Genomic DNA, 18,953 nt, shown 5'->3' with positions numbered 1-18,953 from the left:
TNTGGGTTGAAAATTCTTTTCTTTAAGAATGTTGAATATTGGCCCCCACTCTCTTCTGCCTTGTAGAGTTTCTGCCAAGAGATCTGCTGTTAGTCTGATGGGCTTCCCTTTGTGGGTAACCCGACCTTTCTCTCTGGCTGCCCTTAACATTTTTTACTTCATTTCGGCTTTGGTGAATCTGACAATTATGTGTCTTGGAGTTGCTCTTCTTGAGGCATATCTTTGTGGTGTTCTCTGTATTTCCTGAGTTTGAATGTTGGCCTGCCTTGCTAGGTTGGGGAAGTTCTCGTGGATAATATCCTGAAGAGTGTTTTCCAACTTGGTTCCATTCTCCTTGTCACTTTCAGGTACACCAGTCAGATATAGATTTGGTTTTTTCACATAGTCCCATATTTCTTGGAGGCTTTGTTCGTTTCATTTTACTCTTTTTTTCTCTAAACTTCTCTTCTTGCTTCATTTCATTCATTTGATCTTCAATTACTGATACCCTTTCTTCCAGTTGATCGAATCGGTTACTGAATCTTGTGCATTTGTCACGTAGTTCTCGTGTCATGGTTTTCAGCTCTATCAGGTCATTTAAGGACTTCTCTACATTGGTTATTCTAGTTAACCATTTGTCTAATCTTTTTTCAAGGTTTTTAGCTTCTTTGAGATGGGTTCGAACTTCCTCCTTTAGCTCGGAGAAGTTTGATCATCTGAAGCCTTCTTCTCTCAACTTGTCAAAGTCATTCTCCCAGTCCAGCTTTGTTCCATTGCTGGTGAGGAGCTGCGTTCCTTTGAAGGGGGAGAGGCACTCCAATTTTTAGAATTTTCAGCTTTTCTGCTCTGGTTTTTCCCCATCTTTTGTGGTTTTATCTACCTTTAGTCTTTGATGATGGTGACGTACAGATGGGGTTTTGGTGTAGATGTCCTTTCTGTTTGTTAGTTTTCCTTCTAACAGTCAGGACGCTCAGCTGCAGGTCTGTTGGAGTTTGCTGGAGGTCTACTCCAGACCCTGTTTGCCTGGGTATCAGCAGCAGAGGCTTCAGAAGAGTGGATATTGTTGAACAGCAAATGCTGCTGCCTGATCATTCCTCTGGAAGCTTCATCTCAGAGGGGTACCTGGCCGTGTGAAGTGTCAGTCTGCCCCTACTGGAGGATGCCTCCCAGTTAGGCTACTCGGAGCTCAGGGACTCACTTGAGGAGGCAGTCTGTCCATTATCAGATCTCAAACTCTGTGCTGGGAGAACCACTACTCTCTTCAAAGCTGTCAGACAGGGACATTTAAATCTGCAGAGGTTTCTGCTGCCTTTTGTTTGGCTATGCCCTGACCCCAGAGGTGGAGTCTACAGAGGCAGGCAGGCCTCCTTGAGCTGCGGTGGGCTCCACTCAGTTCGAGCTTCCTGGTCACTTTGTTTACCTACTCAAGCCTCAGCAATGGTGGGCACCCCTCCCCCAGCCTCGCTGCCACCTTGCAGTTAGATCTCAGACTGCTGTGCTAGCAATGAGGGAGGCCCCGTGGGCCAGCTGTGGGATATAACCTCCTGGTATGCCGTTTGCTAAGACCCTTGGAAAAGTGCAGTATTTGGGTGGGAGTGACCCGATTTTCCAGGTGCTGTGTGTCACGGTTTCCCTTGGCTAGGAAAAGGAATTCCCTTGCCCCTTGCACTTCCTGGGTGAGGCGATGCCTCACCCTGCTTCAACTCTAACTCGGTGGGCTGCACCCACTATCCTGCACCCACTGTCCGACACGCCCCAGTGAGATGAACCCGGTACCTCAGTTGGAAATGCAGAAATCACCCATATTCTATGTCGCTCACGCTGGGAGCTGTAGCCTGGAGCTCTTCCTATTTGGCCATCTTGGAACCGCTCCCCCTATTTTCTTTCTTTGTTTTGCTTAATTTATCTTGGAGACCTTTTCTTGTTATATATAGGGAGCTTCTTCACGTTTTTCACACCTGTATAATGTATGACTAATGTATGCGTGTGTGTGTGTGTGTGTGAATTGCATGTGTTTGAAGGTGGGACTGCAGGGTAAACTGTGGAAGAGTAAATGCCAGGTTAAAATCAACAGTTGAATTACCCTCCGTTGAGGTTATACCAATATATACTCTCACCAACCTTCATTACAAAATATCATCAAACTTTAGGTTTTTGCTACTCTACTAGGAGAATATTCATTTCTCTTATTGCAAGTAAAATTTTAAGCATATTTTCATATATTTCATATATTTAAGAGTGTTTTATATTTCTTTTCCTGTAAATTGTTTTAACTTACCTCTGCCTATTTTCTGTTGAATTATTGACCTTTTTCTTACTGATTTCTTTTCCTGTATATATAGATTAGGCTTTGTCTGTGATGTGAATATTTATTATTTGCTTTTTGACCTTGCTTATGATAGCTTTTGCCTGGCAGAAGCCTTTTATTTTATGTAATTATTTTATTCTTTTCCTTTATGGCTATTGTGTTCTGAACTGTAGTTTAAAATGCCTTCCCCATGCCAAAATATTTTTTTCTAATACTCTTATAGTTTGTTATTTTTTCATATTTTATTTAGGATATTTGAGGTTATGTTCAGGAAGGATCTTGGTCTTAGTTTTCTTGTAATGTCTTTGTCAGATTTTGGTATCAGGGTTATGTTGGCCTTATAAAACAAATTGGGAAGTTTTATTTTCTCTATTTTCTGAAAGAGTTTTTTATAAATTGGTATTATTTCTTTCTTATTTTAGAGAAACATTCACTTGTGAAACCATTTAGCCTGACGTTTTGTTTGTAGGAAAGGTTTTGAAAACAGACTCTCTCTCTATATATATTTCTCAAGTACTTATTTATTTCTTCTTCATATTCCATGAGGACCACAGGTTAGCTGAGTCTCTGCTTCCAGTTGCAGTCCTGTTCTGCTCCTGAGTTTTCTAAGTTCCAGGACACAGGCTGTGCCCTGAGCTAATGTGGGCCAATCTTGCGTTACAGAGAAAGAGCAAGGGCTGAGCTAAACCATGTACCTGAGTTTAGATCTTCTACTCAGCTGTGAGTGACATACTTCATATCCACCCATATTACATTGGCTGAAGCAAGTCCTGTGCCAATTCCCCCTCTAGAGGAAGGAAAATAGAATTTCTTTAATAGATATAGGGGCTATTCAGATTTTGTGTTTAATTTTGGTAGATTGTATTTTTTAAGGAATTTGTCCATTTCTTCTAAGTCATTGATTTTGTTGCCATAAAGTTGCTAATAACATTTATTACCTTTTAAATGTCTGTGTATTCTATAGTGCTAACTCCTTTTTAATTCTCAATATTGATTATTTTAATTTTCTCTCCTTTTTGTTAATCAGTCTGGTTAGGAATTTAGTTGTTTATTGTTGTTCAGAGAGCTCATGTATCACTGTCTCGTGAGAGTCAGTTACTGGTTCTTTGCTTCTTCTGTTTGTGGAGATCATGGTTCCCTGTTTGCTGTTGTTTTTGCTGGGTGTACATCTGTGTCTTTGTATTGAAGTATTATTTATTCCAGTGTTTCTTCTCTGGCTTGTTTTGGTTTATATTGGATATATTTGCTTAGAGTTTCTGTACTGCTAGGTCACTGCTTCCTTTTCAGCTCCAAGTGGCACCTTAAGCCCAGGTTTGGCTTGGCTCTAGTACCTGATGGGAGCGCTGCCCTTACTGAATCGGGACGGTCCCACAAGTTATATTCTGGCAATGTGGGAAGCTGGCTAGGAGTTTATGCCCAGGGGACCTGTGGGACAAACCTCCTACAGTGTGGTGCTGCAGAATAGCCACTCTGATTTGGCGTCTCCTGTGGCTTACAGAGTAACGTTTCCAGGGCTGGGGATGGTAGTCCTCCCTCCTCCCTTTGTCTCTGCTTGTCCTCAGGAATTATTTATCCTTTCAGGCACTGGGGATGCTTCCTGTGGGTTAAGGCAGGACAGATCTCCTGCTAGGGAATCCAGGGTGATGGGGTAGCTGGTTGTCCACTTTGACCTTGTTCTTATCAGGGTAGAAACAGTGAGTTGGGGGGAAATTTTCTGCCCTTTTGGTACCTGACAGAATAGAGGGAGGGGCATTGCAGATGTGAAAGTCTGATTCTCTTACTGTCTGCTCGTCTGCTTGGAGTTTTTTCACTTTTGTGTGGCCCAGCTACTCAGGAGGCTACTCAGGGGGCTGTAGTCCCAGTTACTTGGGAGGATGAGGCGGGAGAATCTCTTGAATCTAGAAGGTGGAGGTTGCAATGAGCCGAGATCGCATCACTGCACTCCAGCTTGGGCGACGGAACGACTCTGTCTAAATAAATAAATAAAGAGTATGTTCTTTCTACTTTTTAGATGTTAAAACTTCATTTATTTAAAAAATACTTACTGAGTGCCTGTTATATTATGTTCTGACAAATTCTAGGGAATATGTGATGAAAAGCAAAAACATGATGGTGATAACCAATGGAAGGTTAAAACAAAGTCCTTAACTAAGCAAAACAAAAAGTGTGCTAGTTTATGGTCCTCCAATTTAAAAAAATTTGCCATATTAAGTTATTACTTATACAAAATTAAAACATGACTCATATAAATATAAAATAGGGAGCCAGGCATGGTGACTCATACCTGTAATCCCAGCCCTTTGGGAGGCCAAGGCAGGTGTCAGTCAGCAGAGATAAAACATTGTTACATTTTGGGATTTTGGCACAGATACTTTCCCCATTCACGCTGTGTGTGTGTTTATAACTATATATTATATATTTCTGCAAATAGTATAATGAATTTGAATTTCTGCAATAATACCTTTTTTTTTTTCCTAAACAGAGACAAGGCCTCACTCTGTCACCCAGGCTGGAGTGCAGTTTGCAGTCTTAGCTCACTGTAACCTCAACTTCCTGGGCTCAAGCAATCCTCCCACCCCAACCTCCCAAAGTGCTGGGATTACAGGCATGAACAATTGCGCCTGGCCCTTCATTCTCCTTTTTCACTCTTGTAATTTTCCTGGCTATTTTTACATGCTTATTTTGCAGGTGAACTTTAGGTTCATTTTCTTAGTATCTCTCTCCTTCCAAATCTAATTGATGTTTTGATTGTACTGATAGAAATGTATTAAATAAACTGAAGAAATGTGATCCTTATACCATCAAGGCTTCATCTATGGAATCTATATGTATGGAAGTCAAATGAGTGACTCATTTTGTTTATATTTTTGCCATTAGGAATATATTCCTACTGTCTCCATTCTGTGCAATCCAGGAATGAGAGCTCGTCATTGGAAACAGATGTCAGAAATTGTAGGCTATGACTTGACTCCAGACTCTGGAACTACACTGAGAAAAGTTTTAAAATTAAACCTTACCCCATACTTGGAACAATTTGAAGTGATAAGTGCAGGTGCAAGCAAGGTAAACATAAAGATCAACTGAAATACTTTATGTGATGACTTTGTTAATCAAGCAATCATAGTTTTTGTTGGGGTTGAATGTGTACAGTACTGGATAGCAATGGGAGGTGGTGGGGGAGAGTAATAGAATACCACTCTCCAGCTGGGCACGGTAGCTCACGCCTGTAATCCCAGCACTTTGGGAGGCCGAGGTGGGCAGATCACCTGAGGTCAGGAGTTCAAGACGAGCCTGGCCAACACAGCAAAACCCTGTCTCTAATAAAAATACAGAAATTAGCTGGGCATGGTGGTGGGTGCCTGTAATCCCAGCTACTCGGGAGGCTGAGGCAGGAGAATTATTTGAACCCGGGAGGTGGAGGTTGCAGTGAGCTGAGATTATGCCACTGCACTCCAGCCTGGGCGACAAGAGCAAAACTCTGTCTCAAAAACAAAACACTCTTTTCCCCCCCGCCAAAGTGTGTGCTTACTTGTCCTGAATCCAGATGAGAAATGATTCCTTTGACCTCCTCTTAATTCTGCCACATTCTGATGTTGTTGGATGATGTGCTAGTGCTGGTACATAATTTTTTCGTTAAGAGTACTGTTGTATGTGTGGCATGTGATATGTGTGTGCTCTAGCAGGGTAAGTATGGCCCTAAAGAATGGGTTCTTGAAGTACACAGAAAACAGCTTCAGACTATGGACTGTCTGTAGAAAGGCCACTTCAGAGAAAGTCCTACAGGTATTTTATTCTCTTGTCCATTTTTAATATTGACAGCAGTAGTTTTCATAGCAAGTGAATTTTTTAAAACTACGTAATCGTTCTTCTTAGGAATTTTTAAATTGTTGAAAACCTTCTAACTTAAAAAGTTATACTGTAGTCACAGATTATCTTAAGGAAATGATCATGTAATATATCAAATGCTTACTGAATTCACTAGGGAAAGTCAATATAGTAAATAAGATCCTTTCTTCACCCTCCCATTCTTTCTTCATTCCTCCCTTTTAGGAATTTTCATTAGAGAAAGCCATGAATACAATGATAGGAACTTGGGATGATATTGCTTTTCATATAAGTCTATATCGTGACACTGGAGTTTGTATTCTTTCTTCAGTGGATGAGATTCAGGCCATCCTTGATGATCAAATTATAAAAACTCAGACAATGAGAGGCTCACCTTTCATCAAACCATTTGAACACGAGATCAAGGTATGTTAAATATGATAATCAGCTCTTGGTCATTTATACAGATTGCAATCCTATTACATATATGCTCTCATGGTAATAAGTAGCCGATTGAATGGCTTTTTAAGTGTTTATTCAAATCATAGACCTATAATCTTGATATTTTATTTCATAAAATACAAAATGATATTCAAAATTTAATATAGAAATATATACATCTGAGACACAAATGATTTTTAAAAGAAAAATGTCTTATTAAAATCTTCTCTAATGGCAGTGATAGACTCGAGAGGAAAACAGGTGGTATTACTTATTCTAACTTAAGAAAACCTAAACCTTGTTTTATGCTGCATTCTTGAAACTTGTAGTAACTATGCTTTAATTATAGTTGTAAACAGCTAGCATGAGGATCTTTTAGAGTATTTAATGAATTATTGTTCCCTTGAGAAAAACGAATGGTATTTGAGGCTCCAAGATTATTTCATATCTTACTGGATATGAAAACTATTCTAACAGAGGCCTATATAAATTGGGGAAAGACAACTGGATTTTTTACCCTGATATCAATTGATTTCAAACTATGTTTCAGATGCTGCTTTAGGAACTTTACACTTATTAACCCACTTGATCCCTGCTGCAGGCCTTCAAAGTAGGCACTATTATTATCTGTATTCATAGACAAGGAAACCAACGTATAGGAGGATAGGTAATTTTCCTAAGTTCATCTAGCTAATAAGTGACAGAGCTGGGGTTCAAACCAAGGCAATTTGGTTTTAATATGAGCATAAATAGTGTTTTATAGAAGATTTTGGCTGTCATTATTTGGAGAAAACAGAGTAATGTTCTTCCAAGAGAACATAAGGCTGGACATTATCCCAAGAAGCAGGCTAACCTAGCCTTTCCTGATAAGATATTACTTTTTTGTAGAAATTTACTTGTCTAACAAGAGGAATTTAGAAGACAAATTTAAAAGCTGTCTTACAGATTTTTTAAAAATCGAAGATATGGACTTAATCTCTTGACACTTAGACCTTAGGCATATATTTAAGAACCAAAGAGAGATATTATATTAATGGTCTTCGGCTAATGAAATATCTTGTCATTTCTAGGGGATCTATGAGAATAAGGAGACTTATTTCATTTTATTTTTCATTTCAGTTCATTTTTCTCCAAATTGTGTTGATGTAGAGCAGGATTTCTCAACCTGTCACTGTTGATATTTTGGGCTCTATAATTCTCTGTGATGGGAGGCTGTCTTGTACATTATAGGTTGTGTAACTGCATCTCTGGCCTCTACCCACTAGACATTAGTAGCATCTTCCCCCATCAGCTGTGACAACCAAAAATGTCTACAGACATTGTCCAGTGTTCCCTGGGGTGGGAGGCAAAATTGCCCGTGGTTGATAACCACTGCTGTAGAGCAGGATATATTCTTGGATGGTTTTGGGACTCCAGATGGCTCACCTAGAGATTAGGAAACTGATCAAAATAACGTTACAGTCATTTCCAATCGTGAGTTCCAGTGATTTAGGAAAACCTCAGACCTCTTAGAATTTTTTTTAAGCCTTTGTAAGACATACACAAGTAACCTTAAGCTGTAAGATGTTTGCACTTATTTAAAAATAATAGTAAATTTAAAATGTATTTTCCTTGCTATAATTTATAACCTTTCTTTAATAACTAGAATTTAGTGCAGTATACTTTTCATTAAGGCCTGGGAGGACCGCTTGATTCGAATACAAGAAACAATTGATGAATGGTTGAAAGTGCAAGCTCAATGGCTGTACTTAGAGCCCATCTTTTGTTCTGAGGATATTATGCAACAGATGCCAGAAGAAGGGCGTCAATTTCAGACAGTAGACAGACATTGGAGGGATATCATGAAGTTTTGTGCAAAAGATCCAAAGGTGAAGTGTTTGTTTTCTCTCTCACAGTAGGTGAACCTTTGTTTTGGAAATTAAGTAAAATGTGACTTTTTTCTGAATATAAAATTAAACTTGCTCATTGTATACAAACTGGAAAGTTCAGAAAATATGAAAAGCATAAAAGTATTAAAATAAGTTTACTTTTCAATTCATAAGATACACTGCTTGTAACTCTTTAGTATACCTGGTGGAGTTGCTTCAAATGTACATCTGATTCACATGCCTTCTACTATAAACACGCACTGCTCTCCTCCTCATAAAATAAATAGATAAATCAAATCAAATGGAGAGAGGAGAGAGTGAGAACAAGAGAGAGGGAGAGAGAATGAATAGTGTAGGTGACTCAACTGACATTCTACTAGTGACTCTGTATACTCGGAGTGATGGGGAAGAATCTGCTGTTCTCTCCATTGGTCTCAATTCCTATGTCTCTCCCAGTAAATGTTGAAAAACAGACTATATATTTTTCATACACACAGTGCACATACTCCATAGATGTGCATCCACTTTTTCATCTGGCATTCAATTTAAGAAATAACAATTTATTCCCATGCTGAATGAAAAACTAGCTGTGCTGGACTTACTGCGAGTCAGTAGTGCACTGAAATTCATGAGTTTTAAGGATTTTGCTTTACCTGTTGACTTCAGAATCTTTGTGAAACATGATTTCTTGTAGATCAGAGATCAGCAATTTTTTTCTGCTAAGGGCCAAGTAGTAAATATTTTAGGCTGTGCGGGACAGGTATTTTTTGCAGCTACTCAATTCTGTTGCTGTTGCAGTGAGAAAGCAGCCAGAGATAATATGAAAATGAATGAGTGTGTCTGTGCTACAATAAAATTTTATGGACACTGACATTTTCATATGTCACAAAATATTCTTCTCTTGATTTTCTTAACTTCTGAAAGTGTAAAATAATTTTTAGATTACAACCCATACAAAAACTGACAGTAGGCTGGATTTGGTCTGCAGGATATAGTTTGCCAACTCTTTGCTGTAGATTGTTACATTTATGGTTGACAGTAGTAAAAGTAAGAATTAAATTGAGCACCAGCCAAACAGCCAAATCTCACATCATTCAAAATAATATAGGAGAAATGACAATATGCATGACAATCATAACTTGTCATTTTAACTAGTGTCCTTGGATAAATATTTAACTCATTGAATTTTAATAGTTTTTACATTACAAAAAATTTCACTGCAAATTTTATAAACCTTTGACTTTTTTTGTAAACCTTTTAACATTAAAAGATTTTAATGTATAATATAGATTGATATTTAAGTCTTATAATTATATCTGGCATAAAAGTGCTGACTTGAATGAATATGTTTCGTTTAGGTTCTTGCTGCCACTTCTTTAACAGGTTTATTGGAAAAACTGCAGAATTGCAATGAACTTTTGGAGAAAATTATGAAAGGTCTTAATGCATATCTTGAAAAGAAACGTCTTTTCTTCCCTCGGTATGATGGATAATCAATTGTGCTGTAATTAAAAGCATTTTCTTATGTGTGATGAATTATAACTAAAACTTTTGTATTTGCATGTTTTTCCCTAGTTTTTTCTTCTTATCTAATGATGAAATGTTAGAGATTTTATCAGAGACCAAAGATCCTCTTAGAGTTCAGCCACATTTAAAAAAATGCTTTGAGGGCATTGCTAAATTGGAGTTCCTTCCCAATTTGGACATTAAAGCCATGTATAGCTCTGAGAGCGAGCGAGTGGAGCTGATTGCACTCATTTCCACATCTGCAGCGCGGGGTGCTGTGGAAAAGTGGCTCATTCAAGTGGAAGACCTAATGCTCCGGAGTATTCACGATGTGATCGCTGCAGCCAGGCTGGTGTGTTTTCTAGGATTTGATGTATACCCTATATTCTACAAATGCTTTGTTTAAGAGGTTTTGAAAACCAGTAAATTAACACTTAAAGTTCTTACTATTTTAAATCGTCTATTTTCTTTAATTCTTTGTTTCTAACATTATTATTAATACAACGATATTGCTATGAATTGATAATAGTATATGATTGTTATAAAAGAGGAAAGTTATTATGAGAGAGAAAAATAAGAAGTATATAATTTAGAATGGGGGAAGGTCCAGTGATAGGCTATTAGAGGAGGTGATGTTGAAACTGAAATACAAAGGATAGGTAGGAATTAGCCAGGTAAAGAACAAGTGAGAGCATCTAGGTATCCTATGTAAAGGCCCTGGGATCAGAGAGAACTGGGGATTTGGGAGATCCTGAAAGAAGACAAATATGTCTGGATAGAGTAAGCAGAGTGGAGAGTAAAGTAACATGAGGTTGGAAAGGAAGGCAGTTAGGAGTTTGCATTTTATTTTAAATGCAATGGAACACCATCTAAATATTTTAATCAGGGAAGAGACATAGTCTGATTTATATTTTTATACCACTATGGCTATGGTATAAAGAATAGATTAGTGGAGGTGTGAAAACAGGAAGGCAAATTAGGAGACTCAGATTAGCTCAGATGAAAGATGATGTGGGCTGGTTTGCCAGAGATTCAGGTTCAAAAAATAAAAACCAAAAATAAAGGAAAAAAGATGTGGTCTGTTACTAGGCAAATGGCAGAAGATATGGAGCAAAGTAGAATATTAGAAATAAATTTTGTAGTTAATTTCAACAGGTCTTGATGATGAACTGGTTGTAGAATACAAGTGTAAGCAGGGGGAGGTCTCAAAAATCACTTTTAGGCTTCTGATTTGAACATATGGGTGGCATTTACTCTGGGTGATTCCTGGAGGAGAAGCAGGTTTGTGGAGGCTTAGGGGAAGATCAAGAGCTCAATTTTTAGATATATTAAAATTGAAATGCTATGAGCTAGGCTAGTGGATATGTTTCATAGGCAAACAATCCTGCACATTAGCACATGCAGATCTGCAGGACAGTTCTCTTCAGATATGAGTGGTAGATGCATGACCTAGTTCACGTACTGCATTTTACACTTAAACAACTACTTAAGAACTCAAATAAGATGAACAAACATTAAAGGGAGATATGTAATAAATTTGAAAGAAAGATAACACTTGGCACTACATGTATCTCACTTATGTTAATTCAATTAACCTAATCTTGAATGATAAACACATGTATTTCTGCCTTTAGGACCACAAAGGAGCAGTTGTAAAGTAGTAGAATAGTTTTAAAAGGCATCGAAGCTTTATATTCAGCAACTCACTATATGTGAGTGACTGTTCTTTTTCCTTCACCGAGAGTCCTATGAAGCTCATCTTCTTGTGGTGGCTATTGTGTTCAGCTTCAGTGTTCCTACAGACAAATCTTGACGTTTTCTCTCCTTTTACTATTTATGATTCAAAGCAAACTAAAACACATAGGAAAGAACCACCATTGTCCATGAAAGTATTTCCTTAATTAGTATAGAAATTGACCTTCTGTGAACCTGGCAATGGCTCTCAGTCACCATTCATCCTTCTTTGAAGCTTAGGTCAGCTTATCATTTGCATTTATTTCTAAATATGACTAAGAAGCATTTTATAACAATACTGATATCCTATTTTAACATTCTTATATATATGATGATCTTATTTTATTGAAAATATAATTTGCATTAGCATCAGCTTCAAAATTCATTCTGTAGTTGTTTTCAATTTACAGTTCAGATCTGCTAAAATCATTTACTGTTAAAAAAAAAAAGCTATTTTTAAAAAGATTAAACCTCTCCCTCCATAAATACATTTAAATGCATTTTGAATATCAAAGTGTTAGAAAAAATGAAAGTATACCTTGAATTCAAAACTACAGATTGTTCAATTGTACATAATTGAACAAATATATAATTGTGAAATTGTATGCCCTGGTCATATAAGTTTTCNAAAAAAAAGCTATTTTAAAAGATTAAACCTCTCCCTCCATAAATACATTTAAATGCATTTTGAATATCAAAGTGTTAGAAAAAATGAAAGTATACCTTGAATTCAAAACTACAGATTGTTCAATTGTACATAATTGAACAAATATATAATTGTGAAATTGTATGCCCTGGTCATATAAGTTTTCAGAAAAGCTATGGATAAATAATACAAGGGCACTATTAGTGCAGTTTTTAACTATATTGTATAGTCTCCTTTTCAATTAAATCTTGGCATCAATATACATAATCTATTTGACTAGTTTGTTGTTGTTGTTGTTTTTGAAACAGAGTCTCACTCTGTCACCCAGGTTGGAGTGCAGTGGCGTGATCTCGGCTCACTGCAATCTCTGCCTCCCGGGTTGAAGTGATTCTCCTGCCTCAGCCTCCCTAATAGCTGGGATTTCAGGTGCCCGCCACCATGCCCAGTGAATTTTTTTTTGTATTTTTAGTAGAGAGGGGGTTTTCACCACATTGGCCAGGCTGGTCTTGAACTCCTGACCTCAGGTGATCCATTGCCTCGACCTCCCAAAGTGCTGGGATTACAGGTGTGAGCCACCGCACCTGGCCTTGACTAGTATTTTTTAAGTTTACTAAAATTTTTGTATTTTATTATGATAGAAGTAATAGGTATTCTATATGGAAAACTTGACAACTCTCCACAGCAAAGGAACATAAAAATCACATAGAAATCAACTTCCAGAAGAATCAACAGTTAAGTCTGCCCGTTATTAACATGTTGGTGTTGGTGTTTATCTTTCCATTCTTTTATAAATAAATATTTTAAAAACATAATAATTACAAAATTTGGAGGGAGTCTTTTAGTCATTTAACAATTTTATGACTATATGATATTCTAGCCTATGTAGGTACCAAATATTGCACTTCTCTATTGCTAGATATTTAGCTATTTATTCTCATGCAGCCTTTTAAAGTTAGAAATTTATTTTAATTGTTCAGGCTTATCCAGAATCTGCAAGAAGAGACTGGGTTCGAGAGTGGCCTGGCCAAGTTGTGCTTTGTGTTTCTCAAATGTTCTGGACATCTGAGACACAGGAAGTTATAAGTGGTGGGACGGAGGTAAAGCATTGTGTGCTTTTAAGTAACATCATTCATTCCAGGTTTTGTTTTATTTTATTTTATTTTATTATTTTTAGAAATGAGGTCTTGCTATGCTGCCCAGGCTGGTCTTGAACTCCTGGCCTCAAGAAATCCTCCCACTTCAGCCTCCCAAAGTATTAGGATTAGAGGCATGAGCCACAGTGCCTGACCCCATCCCATGTTTCTTAGTTAGCTTATCTATTGTTTGCAAAGACAATACATCTGTCAGTTTCTATATATAATCTTAAAATTATAACTTCATTGAGAACTTGTTCTTTTTATTTTTTTTTTTGAGACGGAGTTATGATCTTGTTGCCTAGGCTGGAGTGCAATGGCATGATCTTGGCTCACTGCAACCTCCGCCTCCTGGGTTCAAGCAATTCTCCTGCCTCAGCCTTGTTCCAAGTAGCTGAGATTACAGGCATGTGCCACCATGCCCGGCTAATTTTGTATTTTTAGTTGAGATGGGCTTTTTCCATGTTGGACAGGCTGGTCTTGAACACCCAACTTCACGAGATCCGCCTGCCTTAGCCTCCCAAAGTGCTGGAATTACAGGCATGAGCCACTGCACCTGGCCCGAGAACTTGTTCTTAATATTTTAGTGGGCTTAGACAAAATCACTCACAAAATTCATTTCTCCGTGTGTGTGTGTGTTTAGAGACAGGGTCTTGCTCTGTCACCCAGGCTGTGCAATGGCATAGTCATAGCTCAGTATAACCTCACACTCCTGGGCTCAAGCTATCCTCTTGCCTCAGCCTCTGAATAGCTAGGACGACAGGCACACACCACCACATCTGGCTAATTAAAAAAAATTTTATAGAGACAGGGGTCTCTCTGCTTTGCCAGGCTGGTCTTGAAGTCATGTCCTCAAATGATCTTCCCACCTTGGGCCTGGCACCATGGCTCACGCCTGTAATCCTAACACTTTGGGAGACCAAGGCGGTTGGAACACTTGAGGTCAGGGTTTCGAGACCAGCCTGGCTAACGTGGTGAAACCTCGTCTCTACTAAAAACACAAAAAATTAGCCAGACCTACTGGCACATGCCTGTAGTCCCAGCTACCCAGGAGGCTGAGGCAGGAGAATCACTTGAACCCAGGAGGCGGAGTTTGCAGTGAGCTGAGATCCTGCCACTTCAGCCTGGGCAACAGTGACTCTGTCTCAAAAAAAAAAGAAGATCCTCCCATCTTAGCTTCCTAGATGCTGGGATTATAGGCATGAGCCACCACGCTTGGACTCATTTCCATATTGAGATAGATTAAGAAGTCAGAATTGTTTTATAAAAGGCTAAATATATAAAAATACATGTTTTAAGTATGATATGACATCAATTAGATTGCCTTTTTTTATTTTGTAGGGATTAAAGAAGTATTATAAGGAACTTCAGAACCAACTGAATGCGATTGTAGAGCTGGTAAGGGGAAAGTTGTCTAAGCAGACCAGGACCACTCTGGGGGCTTTGGTTACTATTGATGTCCATGCTAGAGATGTGGTCATGGACATGATTGAAATGGGTAGGTGACTTTTCTTTGATTTTTAAAGATAAAATGTTGATAGCATCTGGAAACAAAGACTTGTACTATTTTTCTCTCAACAGAATTTTTTTAACACAATCTTTTTTGTAAGTTGGCAAACATGAATTATTTTTTAATATTTGCTGTTATAAAAGATAAAATAACTTATTTTAAAAATTATTTCCATGTAAGGATCATGTGTCTTATTTTACCTTATTTTTTCTAGGTGTCTCACATGATACAGATTTCCAGTGGCTTGCTCAGCTCCGATATTATTGGGAAAATGAGAATGCCCGAGTTCGTATCATTAATTGCAATGTAAAATATGCTTATGAATATCTTGGTAACTCACCTCGACTTGTCATTACACCTCTAACTGACAGGTGTTACAGAACGTTGGTATGCTTTTAAATTATCTTAATTCACACATTAACAATTACTTTTTGCTGTAACGACATCTTTTCTCACTTGTCTTACCTGCAGTAGTTGAATACAGTTATCCCTTTCTAATCCCAAATTCTCTTTATGCAAAATTATAATAATGAATATTTATTTCTGGGTGCTTTTGTAGCATACAAGACATTTTACCGTATGAAAATTGTGAGTCACTCTGATTGGGGTAATTAGAAAAAGGGAAGTATTGACAATATAATGACTAAACTGGAGCTTTGGAAAATGGTATCAGTTTTTGCAGTGGAGTCTTGGGAGAGATGACAGGAAGATGAGGAAAGTACATTTGGGCCTTAGAACACCAAATTAGTGCTGTTAAATAGGATGGAGAGATGAAATGTATGGGTGTGGTGCTGAGACCTGAGATCCAGAACTGAAGCTATGGAAGACAGAGCTGTAACTATAAAAACCCTGGGAATGTGGTTGCTAGATAAAATACAGGATTCCCAGGTAAATTTGAATTTCAGACAAACAACAAATAATTTTTTCATATAAGTAAATATGTCCCAAATATTGCATGGGACATACTTACACTAATAAATTATTCATTGTTTATCTGAATGGTAGCAGTGAAAATTACCCAAGTCACATGAGACCAAAATATGTTACCTGTGGAGCATATCTATATCAGTACGAGACTGCAGCAACCTCAATTCTTACCTCCTCAGAAGAAAGAATTCGACTGAGGGGCATAAGGCGGAAAGAGACTGAGGCAGGGTTTAGAGCAGGAGCGAAAGTTCATTAACAAGCTTTAGAGCAGGAAGGAAAGGGAGTAAAGTACACTTTGAGGAGGCCCAAGCAGGTGACTTGAGAGATCAAGTATGCAGCTTGACCTTTTGACTTTTATACATTGGCATGCTTCCTAGATCTTGCATTACTTCTCCCCACTCACCCAGCTCCTGAGATCTTATGAGGAAGCTGCTGATCACCAGTTTTAGGTGTTTTCTATTTGTTAGGAGACGGCCCATCCCTGGCATCAGCTGTGACCAATTATTACTTCAGCGAGACAGTTAACAACCCCTGACCATCAACTGGTGGTCACCGGACTTTCCTGGTGTGTGTGGGGTGGGGAGCGCTTTCCGGCTCTGCTCATACCTGACTAGCTAACCACTGTAATAGAATTTTTGTTTTGCTTTGTTTTGTTCTGAGACAGAATCTCACTTTGCTGCCCACGCTGGAATACAGTGGTGCCATCATGGCTCACTGCCACCTCTGCCTCCTGGGCTCAAGGAGATCCTCCTACCTCAGCCTCCCAAGTAGCTGGGACTATAGGCAGATGCCACCACACCCGGATAATTTTTGTATTTTTTAAAATAGAGATGGGGTTTCAGCCATGTTGCTTGCCCAAGCTGTTCTTGAACTCCTGGGCTCAAGCCATTTGCCTGCCTCAGCCTTCCAAAGTGCTGGGATTGCAGACGTGAGCCACTGGCCCTGGCTGTTTTTCTGAAATAAAACTGAACTGGGCATTCTGTATTTTTATTTGCTAAATCTGGCAACCCTACCTATGGGAATTGAGAAGGAGCATCAAGAAGTACCACTCTACCTGTGCTGAGTAAGTGAAATTAAAGTGTCTTCGAATGAGTTCTCTTAAAACAGAAATGAAGTGGCAATTCTTGCGCAAAGGATTAGGTAATGTTCTTAGTAAAAACCTGTAGGGAAACAAGGACAGCAGGATGGGACAGTAAAAAGCTAAGCAAAGATGTGGTTTCAAGAGACGTACAGTTGCAGCCTGATCTCACAGGGTGCTCTGAAGCATGAATGGCATGAGTTATTCCACTTCAAAGCCAGCGGGGTCTGGCTTTTGTACCTGTTTAATGTCGTTGACTAAGGGTCACCCCTGGGGCAGGGATATGAGTAAGCTTTCAGGCATTTTCTTGCTGATAAGGAGAAAAGAGCAGCTGTGAACTATTTGCAACTGACACAGCAAATGGATGAATGCAATGGCTGGGTAAAGGGGCTTTGGGTAGGGCAACAATGGGGTCTAGGAGAAAAGATTTCACCAAACTCTTTATTGGGTAGCTGCCTGTGGGCAGGGACTATGTCTGTCTTGTTCTCTACTCTAGTGCTGAACAAGGACACAGTTATCCCTAAATATTTGTTGAGCAGATGAATTCAAGATAGGATGTCATGTCTGTTACCTCTGTGAAGTCAGAAGCTGTGATATGCTTGTAAGGTGGAGGTTAACAACTTTGAGTTGTAAAAATCAGAATCATATTCAACACCTTTTTTTTTTGAGAAGGAGTTTCGCTCTTGTTGTCCAGGCTGGAGTGCAATGGCAGGATCTCAGCTCACCACAACCTCCACCTCCCTGCTTCAAGCAATTCTCCTGCCTCACCCACCTGAGTAGTTGGGATTACAGGCATGCGCCACCACGCCCAGCTAGTTTTGTATTTTTAGTAGAGATGGGGTTTCTCCATGTTATTCAGGCTGGTCTTAAACTCCCTACCTCAGGTGATCCGCCCAGCAATTCTCCTGCCTCACCCACCTGAGTAGCTGGGATTACAGGCATGCGCCACCACGCCCAGCTAGTTTTGTATTTTTAGTAGAGATGGGGTTTCTCCATGTTATTCAGGCTGGTCTTAAACTCCCTACCTCAGGTGATCCGCCCACCTTGGACTCCCAAAGTGCTGGAATTACCGGTGTGAGCCACCCCACCAGGTCACCTTTTTTTTTTTTTTAATTGAGACAGTCTCACTTTGTCACCCAGGCCGGAGTACAGTGGTGTGATCTTGGCTTACTGCAACCTCTGCCTCCCAGGTTCAAGTGATTCTCCTGCCTCAGCCTCCCACGTAGCTGGGATTACAGGCGTATGCCACTGTAATCACCTGGCTAATTTTTGTATTTTTAGTAGAGACAGGGTTTCGCCATGTTGGCCAGGCTGGTCTTGAACTCCTGACCTCAAGTGATCCACCTGCCTATGCCTCCCAAAGTGCTGGGATTACAGGCGTGAGCCACTGTGCCCACCCGGAATCATGTTAAATGCTTGAATACAACACTAGACATTGAGAAAAAGTCTCCTAATATATTTATTATTCATAATAAAGGGAACATGTTTGTGAACATTTTCTTAAAATTGAAAAGGAAGAGCCCGAGGTTTTCAGCAATCAAGTTAATGGGCATTAACAATATGGCATCCATTATAAATTTAAAATAGATTGGCCAGGTGTGGTAGCTCACGCCTATAATCCCAGGACTTTGGGAGACTAAGGCAGGAGGCTTGGTTGAACTCAGGAGTTTGAGACCAGCTTGGGCAACATAGTGAGACCTCTTCTCTACTAAAAATACAAAAAATAAACTGTGTGGTGGCGTACACCTGTAGTCCTAGTTAGTCGGGAGGCTGAGGTAGGAGGGTTGCTTGAGCCCAGGAGGCAGAGGTGCCCCTAGTCAATATCTCACCACTGCACTCCAGCCTGGGCAATAGAGTGAGACCCTGTCTCAAAAAATAAAATAAAATGGATGAAGTATCACTGATATTGCATTTTTTACACTAGCTGTCTCTCTTGGATTTTTAAAATAAAATAAAAAATATTTACCATTTTGTGGTTTACTTATTTTAAAATAGACC

The 18,953-nt window shown here is 39.0% G+C and overlaps 1 protein-coding gene across 1 annotated transcript in view; it reads left to right on the top strand.

The window, feature by feature from the left end:
- Positions 1–18,953, top strand: part of DNAH12 (dynein axonemal heavy chain 12) — a 245,562-nt gene that overhangs the window by 73,654 nt on the left and 152,955 nt on the right. Inside the window, 8 exon segments of the mRNA XM_017894137.1 lie at positions 5,165–5,350; positions 6,338–6,538; positions 8,227–8,421; positions 9,780–9,901; positions 9,997–10,279; positions 13,285–13,404; positions 14,782–14,938; positions 15,165–15,337. Of these exon segments, the coding sequence (XP_017749626.1) occupies positions 5,165–5,350; positions 6,338–6,538; positions 8,227–8,421; positions 9,780–9,901; positions 9,997–10,279; positions 13,285–13,404; positions 14,782–14,938; positions 15,165–15,337 (1,437 nt within the window).

Source organism: Rhinopithecus bieti, unplaced genomic scaffold (genome assembly GCF_001698545.2).
Source record: "Rhinopithecus bieti isolate Rb0 unplaced genomic scaffold, ASM169854v2 scaffold_21649, whole genome shotgun sequence".
Lineage (NCBI taxonomy): Eukaryota > Metazoa > Chordata > Mammalia > Primates > Cercopithecidae > Rhinopithecus > Rhinopithecus bieti.
This window is presented reverse-complemented; position numbering and strand designations above follow the sequence as displayed.